We start from the raw sequence: 19708 nt of genomic DNA on the forward strand, positions 1-19708 counted from the left end.
CCAGACATTGACCACTCTGTTGCTGAAGTTGTATTTCCTGCAATCAAGTTTAGTGCGATTAACCTTGAGTTTGTATCTATTGTTTGCTCTTGTGCTGTTATGGTTGAAGCTGTGCTTCAACCATAAATGAAGTGCGCCTGGTCCCTGAACTGGAAGAAAGAAATGCCAAATAGAATTCCTTTCAAAAAACACTGTGTTCCTGTTTGCCCGTGGGCAGAAGGGGGTCACATGGTAATGTAGGCTAAATGGATGACCCCCTCCTCTATCTGCCTTCGTACTTTCTTTCGGCCTTGGGATGTCTCTCATTTATCACTGAATATTCATGCCACCTTTTCTTAAATGCTCAAAGCGTTTTCATATGTGCACGTTCAAATCAATTCACTGCAAGCCTATAAAGGGAAATATTGCTAATAATATCTGACTGGTTTTTAGGGTCACAAGACTGTGCATACTTTTTGTAAACTTGGAGACGAGGTGCATCTTTCTTCATGCGTGTGTGCCTTGCTTACCCTGTTTTTGCTTTCTTTTTTTCCCATCACATCCAGAATGAAGGTTCTGTCCAAGAATATACAATCACATATCTTGTGAAAGAAGGTTCCGAGAAGGCCGACCCATCTCAGTTTGAGCTCCTTAAAGTTCTTGGACAGGGCTCTTTTGGCAAGGTGAGGCTATATATTTCATAGTTAATGTAAACTGTGTGTGTTTACATTACATAGCTCCAAAACTACTTCCCATTTCTGTTCCCCCCCACCCTCCCAAATACTGCTAGATGTGTTGCTGTTTTTCATCTAGACCTTTTCTGCACAGGTCTTTCTTGTCAGAAAAATCACCGCACCAGATAACAGCCACCTCTACGCCATGAAGGTCCTCAAGAAGGCAACTCTGAAAGGTGAGGTGGTCCTTCCTACATGCTTTTGAACCTAATTTATTGGCCAGTGGAAGACATGAGGGACATTCATTAGCCTGGTTTTCTTCTAGCCCAAGGGCTTCCAAACATGGGAACTTTAAGACTTGTGGACTTCTACTCCCCTTGAATTATGCTCTTCTCTGTCACTAGTGCGTGATCGTGTGAGGACCAAAATGGAAAGAGATATTCTCGTTGAAGTAAACCACCCATTCATCGTGAAGCTCCATTATGGTGAGTACAAGATTTTGTTTTCTTGATTTTGAGGAGGAAAGTAAATTGCAGGTAAGTGATTTTTTTTGTGGGCTACTTCATAGGACTTTACTGAGCAGAATCTAAAAAGATAATTACTCAGAGTTGTCAAATAGCATGGGCATAGATGCAGCTGGTTTTCTGGATGAGGCATTTATTTATTTGCAGTGGGGGGTCTCCAAGCTTGGCAACTTTTAAGACTTGTGGACTTCAACTCCCAGAATTTCTCAGTTGCTGGGGAATTCTGGGAGTTGAAGCCCTCTAGTCTCAAGTTGCCAAGTTTGGAGAACTCTGATTTACATTATGGGATGATACACAGTTTTTTTTTTCAGTGTGCCCTGCTTTTCTGCTCAAGCAATGAACTTTAACACAATTTTTAGAAAAAAAAAGAAATTAAATTAATATTCTAGGATTTTTCCATGCAAAGCAATACATGTTTCAAACATATACTAACAAAAGCTGATTAAAAGTATAAACAAAACTGCACACATGGGCATCTTTGGATGTGGGACTAGGAGGAACAAATGACCCAAGCATGATTAACCTTGCCAGACTAATGTTAAAATACTTGCCACAGGCACCACAAATTTATAATGATGAAGTTTGCATCATGGTGTCATTATATATACAGGGAGACCTTGATTTATAGCCATTCTTTTAACAGCTGTTTAAAATTACAACAATGCTGAAAAAAGTGACTGATGAATGATCCTCACATTTATAAATGTTGCAGCATCCCTGCAGTCACATGATTGCAGCCCAGGTGTTTGTCAGTTGCCTTGTATTTACAATGGTTGTAGTGTTCCAAGATCATGTGATCACAATTTGCAACTTTCCTAGCTGGCTTCCAATAAGCAAAGCCAACAGAGGAAGCCAGATTTACTTAACAGTCATATGATTTGCTAAACCATCACGGTCATAAAATCAGGTGTGGTCATGTGATGACTCATTTATTTGTTAAATTTATTTGCCACCTATCTCACCATGGTGCTACTCTAAGTGGCTGAGAACAGTAGAAAGGAAGAAACGAAAGGAGTGTAAATAGAACAGAAGTAACATAACAGAGCAATACAATTTAACAACCGCATTGTGGTTTTAAGTCGAGCACTATCTGTATGTCATTACTGATGTCATTTCATATGTGTTTTCACTACAAATTTCAGTTCCTAGAAGCGCCCTTCTCAGCATAGCCATTTCTGAGAATTTGGGGAATTGAAGATCATGCATCTGGAAGCCATCCAGTTTAGGGAAGAATGCCTCAAGTTTAGCTGATATCGGCCTTCCCCAGCTTCCATGATGCAGGGCCACCACTGCAGAAGGCTGCCCCAATTATTTAGGGAATGCTGATCTCTGTTCCCTGCCTTGCGTTTCAGCTTTCCAAACAGAAGGGAAAGTGTACCTCATCCTCGACTTTCTCAGAGGAGGGGACCTCTTCATGCGCCTTTCCAAAGAGGTGAGTGTATTTGTATGCTACGTGGCTTACAGATGTTTATTGGACATTGGAGGTAAGATTTGCAATGTAGACATTGCAGTGTAGACATTTTGTAAGGATGCTGGCACCATTGACCCAGAGTGGTGTTCGATAGCCTTGGCAATTTTAAGAGGAAGTAGACTTCAGCTCCCAGAATTTCCCAGGCAGCACATTTTATAGCCTTTTTAGCAGCAGTCATTAAGGGGAAGCTATGTGTCAACCCTGAAACTGACCTGACCGAAGGACATTTTGAGGCCTCAGTGTTGCCACTCTGCAGCTGAGGGATAGAGAGCGGGGAATAGATAGCTGGGGTTTGTAGCCAAAATAAAATACTTCCTCCTGGGAACCAAGGACATTCCCACAGGTGGTTGGAGAGAGGAGGAGTTAAAGTTACCAAGCAACAGGACGACACGTTGATTGGACCATGTGACTGATTGTTTGGGGAAGGAGGAAAACTCTTAAATTTAATTAGGTAAATACCACAGGAACATTCAGAATCAGTTTTCACCAGCCTGTGCCAATATGATATATCCAAATAAAACTGTTCTGCCTCAGAGTTCTGTGTACTATGGGTGTATTACTTGGAAACCTGATGCCATGGTCATGAAATGAGCCTATGATTTGGAATGGGGTAGTTGTAGCCTGACACTGGAAGTAAAACTCTGATTTCTGTCAAAAAGATCATAAATCATGGTTACATGATTGTCGGGTGCTACAATAGACATAAATAGGGGCTGATTGCTGAGCACCCAAAATGCAGTAATAGGTTGGGGACTACTTGCAGTAGGGATCAATCAGAATAGCTTCTAATTAAGACTCTGCTCTCTTTACCCCATTTTCCCCTTCTTTCCTGCTGCTTAGCAACTTCCAACAATGCTTTTAAAATTGATGCATTTTCTGTGACCTGCCTGTAAAATAGAGGCAAGTGAGTATATGGCATACCTTTAACAAAATAGAAAGGAAAGAGATGATCTTTGACAGAGTGGGATCTCAAATTAATCATGCTGGCCATGGGTCCCCGGTGCAAGACACAGGGTTCTAGTGAAGGAGAGCCCAGTTTCTGTAACAACAAAAACGTTGCATGCAAATGCTGATCTTGTGTGCCGGAAAATAGCTGTATTCTAAGAATTTTGCCCTTCTCAGCCTGTCCCCTTATCCAAAAGAGAGCTTTGAAAGAGTCATTGCTGAGAAATCGGGTTTGTGATTAATCCAATCATTGCATCTCATACGGAAGTCATGAACATTGTTTAAAAGAAAAGAGGAAAGGGATTCTTACACTGCAGAGTATAGAGTCCTTGTTTATTCCACAGCCTTATAGTCACAGATGCATTATGGGTCAAGCTGGCAACTGCAACTTCACAATATCTGTAAGAAAAGAGTGGGCTTTGTTCTGGCACTCACATCTGACATCTTGACTTTTCTGACCCTTCCTGTATATGGTCCTGCACACACATGCGAGCCCCTATACCCTCACAGAGTACTGGTAGTCCTCCACTTATGACTACAGTTGGGACCAGAATTTCCATTGCTACGCAAGTTGGTTGTTAAATGAGTCACACCCAATTTTATGACCTTTTACCCCCATGGTTGTTAAGCCAGTTATTGAAGTTCTTAAGTGAATCAGGCGGTCGTTAAGCAAATTTGGCTTTTCCCATTGACTTTGCCTGCTGGGAAGATCACAAAATCATGTGACCTGGGATGCTGCAACCATCATAAACATCTGTCGGTTGCCAAGCGCCTGTGTTTTAATCACAGGGTTACTGTGATGTTCATAAGTGTGAGGACCTGTCATAAGTCACTTTTTTCCTGTGCCGTTGTAACTTCAAAAAGTTGCTAAATAAATGATTGTGGATCAAGGATTATCTGTACTGTATATAGATAGCCTTGTTTTTCTTTATTGTATCGCTTTACCTGAACTGGCCTTTCTCTTTTCCTCTCAGGTGATGTTCACAGAGGAAGATGTGAAGTTCTACCTTGCAGAACTGGCACTGGGACTCGGCCACTTGCATCGTTTGGGAATCGTATACAGGGACCTCAAGCCAGAGAAGTAGGCACAGGCCAGAAGCTCGTTGACTGGCTTCCTCCAGGGTAGCTTACTGGGTGGCGAATACTGTGTGTGGCCCTACTCAGTGGACACTCAAGGGACCACTAACTCATCCAAGCAACATAGTTCTACTGATAGAAGAAAATATTTGTAGTTCAGGCTTGAACTGTGGGGCCTTTGCTGCTTTTTGAGCTTGGTGGTTTTCTTGCAGATGTTTCATTACCAAACTAGGGACGTCATCAGTGCTAGAAGGGAATGGAAGAGAACAACATAGTTCTCTGAGGGTTCAGCTTACAATAACAATGTTAGTGGAATGTAATGCCTCTTGAGGCCTTACCCAGCATCCCATTTATGGCACTCAAGGACCCAGAGATTACACCCTTGTGTACACCCCTAAATGCCCAATTTTGTCAATGCATTTAGTTTCCTTTTTTCAAGGAAGAAAGGTGGAAACTGGAAGAGGTAGGCCTACAGGGGCTGAGTCACTCCTGTCTACCCAGAGCTGCTCCAGAACATAAACACCTCAACATTGCGGGCGGGAGGCTGAGGGGTTCAAGGTGTTTGAGAGTGATTTGCTCTTCAGAGCCGCCTTCTTATCCTTCACTTTTTTTTGTCTATGGCAAAAATATTTCAATTTTTAAACTCATCTTTATCCTCCCCCCGCCCCCATGCAAAAAGGGCTGTTTAGTTGATGTTTAGTTGCGTTTATTTCCTGGTTTTATTTCAGCTATTCTAGCTTATTTGTTGTGTTCTATTGTGTTTTCTCTTTCCCAGTATTCTCCTAGATGATGAAGGACATATCAAACTTACAGGTATACTCTCCCCTGTTTCTTGTTGATATTTCTTGTGCTTGATTAAAAAAGAAACTATCTTTCTACCTTTCCTTTCCCTTATTTTCTGGTGCTCTTCATTCTCCAACATCAATTTACCTTGCCCATCCCCAACCCTTATCTCTCTTGTAGACTTTGGTTTAAGCAAAGAAGCCATTGACCACGAGACGAAGGCCTACTCTTTCTGTGGAACCGTGGAGTATATGGCACCAGAAGTAGTGAATCGCCAGGGCCACACCCAGAGCGCAGACTGGTGGTCCTATGGAGTACTAATGGTACAGTTCCTTCTGTCAGTTTGTTAGTGGCTCAGATGCTCTCAGAGAGTTGGCAGCATCCATGTCTTTAGTTAAAAAAATGACATAGAAATAGTCTCACAGCAGGTTGAAACCATGAAGCTAAATGTACAACCAGAAAGTGCATTGGAATCAGAGAAGACCACTCTAGAGATGGTCCATTATCACGAGAGAGAGACTTTTTCTTGGATCAAGAAAGAGTGAGGCGAAGGCCGCTATTCAGGAAAGGTGACCCAAGCTAATTTGTTATGAAACCCAGGTTGGGAAACAGACTGAAATGGATTGCAAATACATTGATTTCAGCCCAAGTGGGGCAGAGTTGCATAATTTTCATCTTCTCAAGCATCGACTGGTCAACAATAGGAGCATTCATCAGTGTCACAAGAGGCTTTTTTTTTTCTGGAAAGATTGCAGAGGCATTTGCTACTTCCCAGAGCTGGCTGGTCAATCTTTCAGTGGTTTGACAAATGGGTGGTCAATTGAATCCAAATTTATCATGTCACTGCTAATTAAAATACCTATGGAAACCTTTCTGAAAATGCCTTGGCCGTTAGTTGCTAGGCAAGCCGGGCCATATATTACCCAAAAAAATCTCTGCTGTGGGACTTGCAATGATACAATGGGGGCCATAAACACATTGTTTTCTTTTTGCTATCACTAACATTGTGCGGTTTCTTTGGGCAGCCTGCCTTGCTCTTGGCTTGTCCTGCTTCTGCAGTTTTTTCAATGCTGCTTGTTTCCAATTTCCTGGTACATGATGGAGCTAACCAAATTGTAGGCCAGGTGTAGGCATCCAGTGGCAGTCAAAGTCCAAAGTCGCCTCCTTGCTGTTCATCTTTCCAAGGGACATTGGGAAGTTTAGTTGAGTAAGCCCTGAGGTGCTGTAACACGGGTATTTATGCAGGTGGTCCTCGATTTAAAGCTATTGATTTAGCGACTGTTTGAAGTTACAACAACACTGAAAAGAGTGTGTCCTCACACTTATGATTGTTGCAGTGCCCCCCATGATCGCATGATTAGAATTCATGTGGCAACTGGCATGTGTTTATGACGGTTGCAACATCCCAGGGATCACATGATCATCATTTGCATCATTTCTCACAAGCAGTCACTGAGGAAAGCTGGATTCGTTTAATGACCATGTGATTCACTTAAACTGCAGGGATTCACTTAACAAACATGACAGAAAAGGTCACCAAATCAGGCGCAACTCACTTAAAAACTACTTTGCTTAGCACTGTAAGTCGAGGACTACCTGTAGTGATTAGGACTCAGTTGCATAGGTCATCTCTGCATTCCACATGAGGCTGTGGTGTTTGTTAATAAATTGCCACTCACGTTAAGAGGAATCATCCTAAGAGCTCTCAGGAAAATTGACCAGGCTTCAGATGAGTCTCTCCCAATTTTGGCAACTTCTACATGTATGGAGTAGCTCCTAGAATTGTCAGCAATGGCCAGACTGGCTGGGGAATTCTAGGAATTAAAAGTTTACACACCTGCAAGTTACACACTTCCAAGTTAGAAAACTTCTTTTTGAATAAACTGTTTCGTGCAACCCTGCAGCTTAACTTGGAAATAATCTGGCTGTAATGCTGGAGAGGGAGAGAAATGTCCCAGACTTTAAGATCAGCTTTTGAGGCCTTCCTCCAAATCTCCTCCCCAAAGGAGGTGAGGTAGATCTCTTCAAGGGGACGAGCTTTTTCAGTGGTGAGACACCATTTATGGAATTCCCTCCACAGAAAGAGGCTCAACCCATCGCGTTGTTCTTGGCTCCAAGTCAAGACCTTGCTATTTTCCCAGCTTTTCTAATGGTCTTTTAATTGCATTTTAATTCATCTCAGTTTAAACATTTGAATGACTTCCTTACAGCTGCCTAGTTTACATGGCATTTTAATTTTTTAAAAAAAATTGCACATGTTTTGATCTAACTTGTATTTTTCAGTGTGTTTTTAGTGCAAGCTGCAGAGAAGACTTCGGCTGATGGGCAGTTTAATTTAATTAATAAATAACATAAAGCACACACCCCACAAGAACAAGGCATTGCCCTTCTGTCTGGAAGGGGAACGCTCAATTAAGAGCATGACTTCTAGTGAGTTAGACTGATGAAAAATTAAAACAAACCTGTGTAGTTACCTGGAAGTCCTACTGCAGGGGTCCCCAAACTTGGCAACTTTAAGACTTGTGAACATCAACTCCCAGAATTCTCCAGCCAGCTATGTTGGCTGGAGAATTCTGGCAGTTGAAGTCCACAAGTCTTAAAGTTGCCAAGTTTGGAGACCTCTGTCCTACTCCAATAAGGCATCTTGAGCAGAAGCCTTTTAAACTTTCTGGATGGTCCTCCTGGAATCCTCCACACCACACCTGAGACTCTTGAAATCAACTCAAGCAAGAGATCTTTGTAAAAGTACCTGTAATGCAAGCAAGGATGGTTTTTAGCTGAATACGTGCTGCCCTCTTGTGGCGATTACCTGCAAAAATGGGCTGGCTCAAAACTATCAGTTTCCATTTGATCTGGATAATGGAGGAGAAGCTCCTTAACACAGGTAGTCCTCGACTTGCAACAGTTCCTTTAGTGACCGTTCAAAGTTACAAAGCCACTGGAAAAAGTGACTTGTGACCATTTTTTCACACTTACGACTGTTGCAGCATCCCCCTGGTCAGATGATTAAAATTCAGATGCTTGGCAAGCGACTCATATTAATGAAGGTTGCAGTGTCTTAAGGGTCATGTGATCAGCTTCTGCGATCTTCTGACAAGAGAAGCCAGATTCACTTAACAACCATGTTACTAACTTAACAACCGAAATGATTCACTTAACAACTGTGGTCAAGAAAGGTGAAATGGGGCAAAATTGACTTAACAAATGTTTTGCCAGCCCTTTAACAGACCCCACAAGGATTACAGCAATACCTCTTTATTGCTGCTGCGTAGAAGAACGGGATCTTGAAAGCCTATCCTAATGTCTCTCTGTCCCTCCTTATATTGAAGGAATGGTTGTTTGAGTTTCTTTTTCACACTTACTGTAATCTCTGGACTGCATAATTGCATTTCCAATCATTTCATTAAGAATTACAAATAGAAAAAAATAAAAGCTAAAAGAAAGAGTGAAAAAAGAAAAAAGGCAACTCACTCTTTCATTCCAGCAAATAAAAACAATTTTAGTAATTTGCTGCCATCTCTAAATGCAACATAAACTTGGTAACTCATGTTTTAATTAAAAACAACATCCAAAAACCTCATTATTATTCTTTGTCATTTCTTTATTTCTTCAATTGAGTAAAAGCTCAGAAAGGGAAACCAGATATAATAAATTTTGTATTTTAACCTTGATTGAATAAACCCACCTTGTATTCTTTCCCTGAAAATGTAAGAATCTTCATTTTTAACCTCTTCAAAAATAAACTCAGAGATTGCTTTTAAATCCTTTTTTAAACCAGAAATCTTTTAAAGCTTCTTTTGTATGCCCAATAAATAAAACTTAGCTTTCTCATAAAGTCCTTCAAGACCTTAACAGAGCTCTTTTATAGATTCAGTAACAAAAAGTTATCCAAATCATTTTTCTGGTTTAATAATTGTACATCTCCCTTAAGGAGCAAAACATCCATCAGTTTCATTTCTGTATCCAGTAATCTTCCTCCGTCTTTCTCACTGCTTAACACATTTAAGTCCACCTTCAAATTAATATCTGAATGATCTGTCACAGCTTGTTCTTCTGTAACTTCATTTTTCTTTTCTTTTTTCTCCTGCCATTTGCGGACTTCTTTCCTATCCTCTTCCTTCCTAACCTTGCAGTAGGGGGTCCTCTGAGAAATCCAAGGACAGACATTCATGGAATTTCTGCACACGGAATTGGGGCTATTTTAAGGAGATCGGTGCTTGGTGCAAATATACCAATGGCAAACAAAGGCAATGCTGCAGGCATGTCTTGCATGTTGGCATAGTCTGCTTTTGTCCTGACCAATGAGAAGGGTCCTTCCCATCTGGCTAGCCAGGGTGAAGTCATTTTTCTTCCTTGATAGCAAAAGCAACCTTGGATGTGGAAATCAAAACAAGGAAATGCACTGGTGAGACTACACGTGGAATATTGCATCCAGTTCTGGTCACCACAATACAAAAAGATGTTGAGACCCTACAAAGAATGCAGAGAAGAGCAACAAAGATAAAGGGCCTGTAGGCTAAACCATATGAGAAATGATTGAGGGAACTAGGTATGTCTGGACTAATGTAGAGAAGAACTAGGGGTGATTTGATAGCAGTCTTGAGGGCTGTCACAGAGAAGAGGACGTCAGCCTATTCTCCAGAGCACCAAGGGGCAGAATAAGAAGTAATGGCTAGAAGATCATTAAAGAGAGATCCAACCCAGAACTAAGGAGAAATTTGCTGACAACAATTAATCAGAAATTAATCCTGAGAACAATTAATCAGTGGAACAGCTTGCCTCCTGAAGTTGTGGTGGCTTCATCGCTGGAAGTTTTTAAAGAGGAGACCAGACAGCCACCTGTCTGGAACAGTTTAGATCAGGGGTGTCACGTGACATATAGGGACTTTTTTCCCCCTTCACTAAACCAGGTGGGGGCAGGTCCAGCATGTGATGCCTCCGGCCCCCGGGTCACGCGTTTTGACAGCCCTGGTTTGGAGCCTCTTGCTGGAGCAGGGAGTTGGACTAGAAGACCCCCAAGGTCCCTTCTAACCCTATTATTTTATGTTCTGTGTTCTAAAGAAAGTAACGATGGTGAGTGCTGTTGCTGGAATTCCCTGGCCGATTGATTTTCTTATGTCTTGTTCCTTGCAGTTTGAGATGCTGACAGGGGCTTTGCCGTTCCAAGGGAAGGACAGGAAGGAAACGATGACGCTCATTCTCAAGTGAGTCTCAGCATGGAGATCCTGGAGAGGGTTTGCCTGAGGCCGGCCCCCGGTTGGTGAATTGTTTTGGAAAGAGATGCAAGCTGATGAGGTTATCTGGTGCTTTTATGCACTTACACCGATCTTCCTTGTCCCTCTGAGATTTAATAGATGTTATGATCTACAGTTAAAAAGGCATTGACTATCCTGACTATTGTGGAAACACCAAAAGGAGGGGTTGAACTATTTGCCTTAAAAAAACACACAGTATAACCCCCTGTCCCCCGCCCCAAATTATTGTCTGCCAACCTCATTGCCACAAAATCCAGCTGTACTGATCCATTGCTCTTTAAATAGGTTGAATTCCAGTTCTCGTAATGAAGAAGTTGGACATATGGAGACAATCTGTAATCCTCTCCAGCTGCATTGGCAGCATGGGAGATGCAGGCCCCAGAGTGTGTATGGATGCCAGTGTGCCTTGGCATCTGCTAGACTCTGCTGTACTTGACATTAATTTCATGAAACGTGTTTATTTACTAAAGTGAGGCTACAAAACCTTTCCAGCATGGTTTTGTTTCTGAGAGTATGTTGGATCTCACAGACTATATGGACATTCTTAGAAGGTAAAATTGAAAAATAGCCTCAGCTCGGTGCTTTGAGGTTTTATTTTGGCGGGTGGAGGGGGACCTAGATATAGTGATGGTAGAAACCATCCTGGAATTGTGAGAGAAGGTGATGGCAAACATCCCTACCCATTTCTCTTGTATAGCTATCTGTTTTATAACTGGATGCACCTGGCCATGGAAGCCATTAGATGAATAGGTAAAAGATGTGAAAGACCAGGTCCACACATGAAGGTCCAAATCAATTGATTTATTGCTCTGCTCAGGAATATTCTCAACTCATGGTTAGTGCTAGGAGTTTGGTAAGGATAAACAGAATTCAAAGAAGGTTGGACATAGCTCATTTGTAGCGACATAGAGGTTGGAGGCCGATCCCTCTTTTAACTCTCAGGTTCTTCTACTTCTTCCTCTGTATCAGGGATCTCCAACCTTGGCAACTTTAACCCTTGTGCTTCAACTCTGGGAGTTAAAGTCCACAAGTCTTAAAGTTGCCAGGGTTGGAGACCTCTGCTCTATATCAACTCCCCACTTCAGGATAGATTTGTGTGTGTGCGTGTGTGTGCAAATATCAAAAACAGGCTTTCACAATTCATGGTGGGCCCCAAAATTTGCCCAGTTCTGAAACGGGTGGAAACCATCACTTGATTCAGAGATGAATTTGTTCCAGGGGCTACAAATAGGAACCCCTGCTTTCAGGGGTGGTATTCCACCCATATAACCACCGGTTTGGCGATTGTGTGCATTCGCGCCAAATGCGCGCTCCACATTTTAAAAAGGCAAACCCATACTTACCTTCAACTGCAGCTTCTGTGAAGAAAACAGCTGAGGCACCACGTGAATCAGCTGTGCTGTAAACAAAGGCATAAGGCACAGGAAAGAGCGGGGCGAGCAGGCCCACTTCCTCATTGCAGTGAACCAGTTGGAGCAAGCTGGACATGGGAACAAGGAATTCAGCCAATCAGGTTCAAACTAGTAGAATCTCACCCCTGCCTGCTTTGCATTCCTTAAAAGCCAGGCCTGTGAGGGATATCATTTGGAGCCTCTCGGCTAGTTTGTGCCAAGTGACTGCTTTGGTCCTCCGAGCAAGAGAAGTCACTGTGAAGTTGAAAAATGATGGTACTGCAGTGTTTTTCCCCCTTTGCTGTCTCATGTCTACTTCTGCACATATATACCTAAATATATACGTATGGTATTCAGCTTTGTTCGGATATTTTCCCACATCATTATAGCTGTGCTTTTAAAGTTGTAGCAATGTTTCGGCAGAATCTCATCTGCCATCATTAGGCTTCTGTATTGTGTTCGTCTGGTAAAAAGATATATATATATATCTTTTTGTTTAGAGCAAAGCTGGGCATGCCCCAATTTCTAAGCTGTGAAGCTCAAAGTCTTCTGCGAGCCCTTTTCAAGAGGAACCCAATCAACAGGTTAGGTAAGACCTTTGTGCTAGTTTTGCATCTGAGCATCCTCGCACTGCCCCCATCCATGACGTAGGGAGTCAGATGGACCCCAGTAGGTCTTTCAGCAGGTTTTCTGCATAGCACGATGCTATCAAAACTTGTCAAAACTAAAAGCATTCAAAATATTGAGTCCCAGCACCCAAACAAATCGGATTCTGCTAATGGGGTGGACAAGCATATTCTTTATGAGGAGTGGACAACTATGGCAACTTTATTGACCCGTGGACCAACTCCCAGAATTCCTGAGCCAACAAGAATTCTGAGAGTTGAAGTCCACAGGTCGTAAAGTTGCCATGGTTGCCCACCCTTGTTTTTTACTGTATGCATAAACTCTACACTGTGTGTAGAACTTGTCAAAAAGAGTGCACCGTACTTTGCAGGATCTGGCCCAGATGGTGTTGAAGAAATCAAACGTCACTCTTTCTACTCTACCATTGACTGGAATGTGAGTATAGAATTGTTTTGGTCTGCTTCCTGTTTCATTTGGTATGATCTTAAAATTCTGGTTTCAGCGACAGGACAATACGGGTAGTCCTCAACTTACAACCATCATTGGCATCAGAATTTGTGTTGCTAAGCAAGGTCATCACAAAGTCTGTCACACCCGATTTTACAACCTTTTGTGCTGCAGTTAAAACAAATCGCTGCAGTTGTTAAGTGAATAATGTGGCTGTTCAGCAAACCCATCGAGTTTGCTTGTCAGACCTCAGCTGGGAAAGTCGCAAATGGTGACCACACAATTCTGGGACACTGCAATCGTTGTAAATACACAGTGGTTGTCAAGGCCAAATTTTGATCATGTGACCATGTGGGTGTGGCTACAATCTGAAATGCGAGGAACAGTCATAAGTCAGTGCCATTGTAGCTTTGAATGGTGACCAAACAAACGGTTCTAGGTTGAGGACTACTGTCATGCCCCTGGTGGAGTCTGACTCTGAGGAAGAGGAGGAACAGCCAACAGGGAGTGGGAGCGTGGCTCCAGAGGTGGTGGAGGAGGCTGGGGAAGGGCAGAGGCTGGCTGAGCAGTCAGAGGAGGATCCAGGCCCATCCCCTATCCATCCTAGGTCACACAGGGAGGAGAGGATCAGGGAAAAGCGAGGTCTACTCAAGAGGAGATTACCATGATCCTCCTCGTGGCTTGCAGGTGGGAGCTATGTATATAAGTTTTCAACTATGTAGTTAGAATTGCTGGAGTCAATTAGTGTTCACCTTGAAAGAGGTTTATCTTTGCTGGCGTTCTTCCCATGGACTTTTCTCGGTTATTTTTCTGGAGTTTATGATTAGTTATCTCGGCTTGCTTCAGAACTCTCATCAATGCAGTTTGTTTTGGTTTTCTGTTTGCCTCATTATTTACTTTTGTGACTTTAAACTGTGCCTAATAAAACAGTGAAGTTAAGTTGAAGGCTTTATCGGACTTTAATATATGTTTTGGGTTTTGGGTTATTTTGAGAGACTACGGGTCATCACAACTACCTGTATATAGATTTGGCTTGTTTATGGAGTAAACCACGATAGAAGCCACTCTGGGTATGCTGGCTTGTGTCCTGGAACTATAGATCTGAGCCCCTCCCCAAGACACATGAATTCCTTTGGTTTCCAAGCTTTTGCAGATAGCTGACCAATTGGAACCCAGCTTAGTGTCTTCCTGATGGCCAAACTGGTACTGCTCAAATACTTGCGCACCATTTCCATAAAAAATGAAGCCTATGACTGATTTTTTTTTTTTTTGCATCTTTGGCTCTCTTGGTGCATCGATACCCTGAGCCTAATCATCTTATTTCTGTATGATTTTTCATCCTCCAGAAACTTTTCCGTCGAGAAATCAAGCCACCGTTCAAACCTGCTGTGGGCCGGCCAGATGACACCTTTTATTTTGACAAAGAATTTACCTCCCGCACACCCAAAGGTTGGTGTTTGGCTTTTAATAATCTGAAGACAAGACACACTCTCTCTCTCTCTCTCTCTCTCTTTGTGTGTGTATGTGTGTGTGTGTATGGACACCTATGGACATCTGTTCATAGGACACAGAAATAGCCCTTGCCTCCATTTTGAAATCATTTCATTCATACCCACAAGAACTCGATCCTTGCCTGTTCTTTCGCACATTTCTTTGACCTTTTCTCATGGCTTTTGTTGCATATATCGGGTTCTGTACCCTCTCCCAATACAGAGAAAAGGTATTTTGTCTCTGAAAAGTGGTCTCTCACAAAATAAATACAAAAAGATGCATTGGGACTCTATAAGATTTCTTCCTTTCTGCTCATCTCAGATGAGCCTTTTATGTTCCTATAGTTAATGGAATTGTAGAAACAGCAGTTATGGATAACATAGGACTCTCCAGGTGTTGGACTCTCACCTCCAAGCCAGCAGTGGTCAGAGGGAAAAGGGTTGGTCCAACTCCACTGGGTTCCTCATCCTGCTCTTTGTGTTTAAATATTAGAACTGGCTAGTGCAGTATTTTTCAAACGTGGCAACTTTTAAAATATGTAGACTTCAACTCCCAGAATTCCCCAGTCAGCTCTTGTCCTATCTCTGTCTTGGATGTTTGGGGAAGGAATAGCCAGTGGTCAGTTCCTGACATACTACTGTTCCGATGAGTTGAGTTCTAGTCTTTTTTCCATTTTGTTCTAGATTCACCTGGAATTCCACCTAGTGCAGGAGCCCATCAGCTCTTCCGAGGATTCAGCTTTGTGGCCACTGGACTGATAGAGGATGAGAAAGCTAAATCGCCACCCATGCCCTTGCATTCTGTAGTTCAGGTAAGAAAAGACTGGAGAATTCTTGAAAAAAAAAATTCAAATCCCCTGTAAGGGGAGGGGTTGTTCCCAAATCAAGCAAAAATTTGTATGTAATTTAAAAGCCATATCGAAGCTGTCTCTTAACTTAGCAAAAAAATTGTGCATACATACATAAAGATATTGTTGCCAATTTATGTCTCTGTCAAAGATGATTTGTATGTATTCTATGAAATATGTGAATGTCAACGCATTTTTTGCATTTGTTGAATCTAACCTGCTCCAGAACTGCTATTTGTGCTATGGTGTTTAGTGCCAATTTAGATTAGTGAGGAGGAGAATTTTAATTAGGAACTAATTCTGCAACAATTATATATATGAAAATAGCATCCAGGTAGTCCTTGACTTATAACTACAAGTGGGGCCAGGATCTCTATTGTTAAAACAAGGCAGTTGTTAAGTGAGTCACACCCAATTTTATGATCTTTTCCTCACAGTTAAGCAAATCCCTGCAGTTGTTAAGTGAATCAGTTGGTTGTTAAGTGCATCCAACTTCCCCCATTGACTTTGCCTGCTGGCAGAAAGCTGGGAAGGTTGCAAATAGTGATCATGTGATTTCCCCCGAGGACATTGCAATCATATCTGTTGCCAAGCAACCAAATTCTGATCACATGATTGTTGGGATGCTGCAACCATTTAAGTGTGAGGACTATTATAAGTAACTTCTTCAGTCCTTTTGTAACACAGAACAGTCACAGAATGAACGGTTGTAACTTAAGGACTACCTATATAGACAACCTTACCTGAATTTCTCCACCTTGGTTCAGCTTCAGCAAGACAGAGACTGTGTGTGTAGTCTAGCAAACTTGATTTTTCCTTATTGCCTTTCCTTGTAGCAACTGCATGGGAAGAATCTCCAGTTTAATGATGGTTACTTGGTTAAAGAAGCCATCGGTGTGGGCTCTTATTCGGTATGCAAGCGGTGTATTCACAAGGCAACCAGCACAGAATACGCAGTCAAGGTCAGAGTTTCCTCTTTCTTCAAGCCCGAGAACGGTGAAATCCTTTAAAATCCCACTCTTCATTTTATATCCTTGTGGATATAATGCAGGAGAGCAAAGTGGGGGTTCTATACGCAAGGAAGTCTTAGCCTCTCGTATCACTGAATTTGGGTGTTCAAACTGTATTTGCCAATCTCGGGTGTGAATTGATGTAGAACTTTATTCTTTTATTCAGCATTTGTTGTTATTTTTATGGATGGTGATTTTTAGATTGATGCTGATGATTTATGCTGCTTAATTTTATAAATTAAGCCTTTTTATATTGCTTAATATTTATTTTATAGCATGTTTTAATTGCTTTGTACATGACTCAAGACTATTGGATGGGCTAGAGGTACAGTGAATAATTAAGTAATAAAACCTTGCAGGGTTATTAGAGAGATTGCAATTAAATATGTCATGTTTTCAACTTTTAAATATAATCTGTCCCCCACCAAGCAGTAAGTAGTAGTAAGTTGTTGTAAGACAGCATATACTTCTTGCAGATTATTGACAAGAGTAAGCGAGATCCCTCCGAGGAAATTGAGATACTCCTACGGTACGGACAGCATCCAAACATCATCACACTGAAGGACGTGAGTGTCATAGCAAAACAGAGCTTATCAACAGACTATGCTTGTGAGGGAAAAGCAGTTGTTCATTCATGACTCGGGCAGGACAGTAGATCAGAATATTTGTGCAGGCAGTCCTCGCTTAACAACTGTTTGTTCAGCAATTGTTCAAAATTACAACAGTGCTGAATAAAGCACTTGTGTCCCAGGCCTGAAGTTATGACCGTTGCAGTGCCCCTCCAGTTACATGATTGCGATCTGAATGCTTGGCAGCTGGTTTGCACTTACGGTGAACTGCCAAGCGCCCTGTGATCATGGGATCACCATTTGTATCTTCCCTGCTGGCTTCCCCAGGAAATCAGTGGGGAAGCTGGCAGGGAAATTGCCTGCCACGAGGACTCCCTCTTCTAAAAAAAAATATATCCCCAAATCCACGCAGGATTTTCCAGTCACAGAGGATTTACAATTCCAGAGCAGGGAGGCATCGTCGTAAGGTAAGGAGTATGGGGTGCCTTGGGGTAGGGGAAGCCTGGGATAGGCCATATATGAGTTTCTTTCCACTCAGGGTCTGAAAAATTCTACTTGGATTTCAGCAGGGAGGATTTTCCATTCCTGAATGGAGAAACACTTGTGCATGGCCTACAGGCATCCTCTTAAGGCATCCCATGCTCCTTACCTGAGACTCCCATCTATTTAATGACCCATGAGATTTCTTAACGAACAACCAAGGAGTACTAAGATTGCAGTCATTCAGCAAAGCAATCACATGATGTCTCACTTAGTAACTGCTTCACTCAATGACCAATATTCCAATTTCAAGTGTGGTTGTTAGGTGAATTACCTATAGTTCATTGGTGAAAAGTGCAACCCTGTAGACAAACATCCCTTTGCTCTCTTTCTCACTCCCAGATTAGATCTGCTCACAGTTATGATCAGGGGTGGGATTCTACCAGTTCGCACCTATTCGCTAGAACCAGTTGTTAACATTCTAAGCAGTTTGGAGAACTGGTTGTTAGAAGAAATTCCTGGCCTAATCCTGTAAGGAAGGCAGGAAGGAGACATTCTGGTGTTGCTTACAGAAACTGCCTCTCTGTTAACCCTTATTACATTCTTGGCAGGACTGGACTTCCTGTCTCTGGAACTTCTCTGGAGTTTTTTTTCCTCCTTTCCTGGTACTTTGCTTGTGTGGAATGACCATTCAAAGTTACAATGGCACTGAAAAAAGTGACTTATGACTATTTTTCACACTTATGACTGTTGCAGCATTCCCACAGTCATGAGAGGCCAGGCGAGGAGATGCGTGCCTCAATGTGAGTGATATTGAGTTGGCCACACCCAGCCAATAACATGACCACCAAGCCATGCCCACAAACTAAGCCATGCCCACAGAACCGGTGGTTAAAAAATTTGAATCCCACCCCTGGTTATGATGGCCTTGCAGGATTTGTAAAAGACACAGACATTTTGAGGCTGTATTCAGAGGCAGTTCTGAATTCCTTCCTGGTGCCAGAGCAGGCTCTCCTTTTTACAGAGGGTGTTTGTTGAAGTAAAATACAAGAAAAAACAAGCAGAGGTTACAGTGAAAGAGGTGACCCTATGTATTTGGTGCCCTAAAAAGCTGTAGTCCACCAGATTTCTGCTGGCAATGTCAATTCTGATTCAGCATAATATTGCTAGAGAGAGGGACACACACACAAGCCCCTGCTTCAGAACTCAGACATCATACACAACAATTCCATGGTTGTCAAGATGCTGTTTCTGTATTTTAGAAATCTTTATCCCTGTGCAGAATTGCATCCTGTGCAATTTCCGGGCCTCAAGTTGTATGTAGAGTATATGAAGCTGGGAGACGGTTTGGGGAAACAAGTTAAATCATTTTTCTCAGACCTGCTCAGAAATATCCATTTGGCAGGTATACGATGATGGCAAACATGTTTACCTGGTGACTGAACTAATGAGAGGTGGGGAGCTGCTAGACAGGATTCTCAAGCAGAAGTGTTTTTCAGAAAGAGAAGCAAGCTCCGTCCTGCACACGATCTGCAAGACTGTGGAATATCTTCACTCCCAAGGGGTGAGTAGAAGATGCTGGCAAGGATCCTCCCGCTTCCCTGGGCTGCCCTGCACTTTGTGTCATGGTATATGGTCATAACATCAAAATGGTTGCTTTTTATGCATGTCAAAACTTTTATGTGCATCGCATATTTTGATTTGTTCTGCAAATAAAAATCACCTGTGTTGCAGCAAAAACCAATGTCAAAACTAGGAAAAGTCAGGGTAAATCCAATAGAGTCGGGGTTCTTTTTTTAAAATTAGGATGAAGAAAAGTATCATCAGGGTGTGGAAGAAGTACAAGGCAAACGTCAGAGGAGATTCATCAGGAGGGATAGACATCAAGTCTTTTGCAGGCGTTAGTACCCAATTGGGGATGCTGCATTGAATTTGAAGGCAGTCACGCACTTGCCCAAATTAAAGTAAAACAATGGCTTCTGCTTTGTCTTGGCTATAAATTCAATTGTCACATGAGATTTGACAATTATATACAAACAATTATATACAAACCAGGCCCAGGGATTATTTTTCTCTGGTGGTAGCAAATCTCTAGAACGTCTTTATGGTGAAAATCTGCGGGTTCAGCCTCAGGTTGA

General features: G+C 42.2%; 1 protein-coding gene across 8 annotated transcripts in view; it reads left to right on the top strand.

Moving 5' to 3' along the window:
* RPS6KA1 (ribosomal protein S6 kinase A1) overlaps positions 1-19708 on the top strand; it is an 87878-nt gene that overhangs the window by 60536 nt on the left and 7634 nt on the right. For all 8 annotated transcript variants that reach the window (XM_026702546.2, XM_087939678.1, XM_026702548.2 and 5 more), the window contains 15 exons: positions 546-662; positions 808-889; positions 1058-1138; positions 2530-2609; positions 4568-4674; positions 5446-5483; positions 5634-5776; positions 10587-10657; positions 12600-12688; positions 13097-13161; positions 14520-14622; positions 15348-15475; positions 16348-16473; positions 16998-17087; positions 18976-19134. In XM_026702546.2, the coding sequence (XP_026558331.2) occupies positions 546-662; positions 808-889; positions 1058-1138; positions 2530-2609; positions 4568-4674; positions 5446-5483; positions 5634-5776; positions 10587-10657; positions 12600-12688; positions 13097-13161; positions 14520-14622; positions 15348-15475; positions 16348-16473; positions 16998-17087; positions 18976-19134 (1479 nt within the window). The remainder of the gene's footprint in view (positions 1-545; positions 663-807; positions 890-1057; positions 1139-2529; positions 2610-4567; positions 4675-5445; positions 5484-5633; positions 5777-10586; positions 10658-12599; positions 12689-13096; positions 13162-14519; positions 14623-15347; positions 15476-16347; positions 16474-16997; positions 17088-18975; positions 19135-19708) is intronic.

This window comes from Pseudonaja textilis, chromosome 10 (assembly GCF_049901715.1).
Source record: "Pseudonaja textilis isolate UNSWEBS1 chromosome 10, rPseTex1.2, whole genome shotgun sequence".
NCBI classification, from domain to species: domain Eukaryota; kingdom Metazoa; phylum Chordata; class Lepidosauria; order Squamata; family Elapidae; genus Pseudonaja; species Pseudonaja textilis.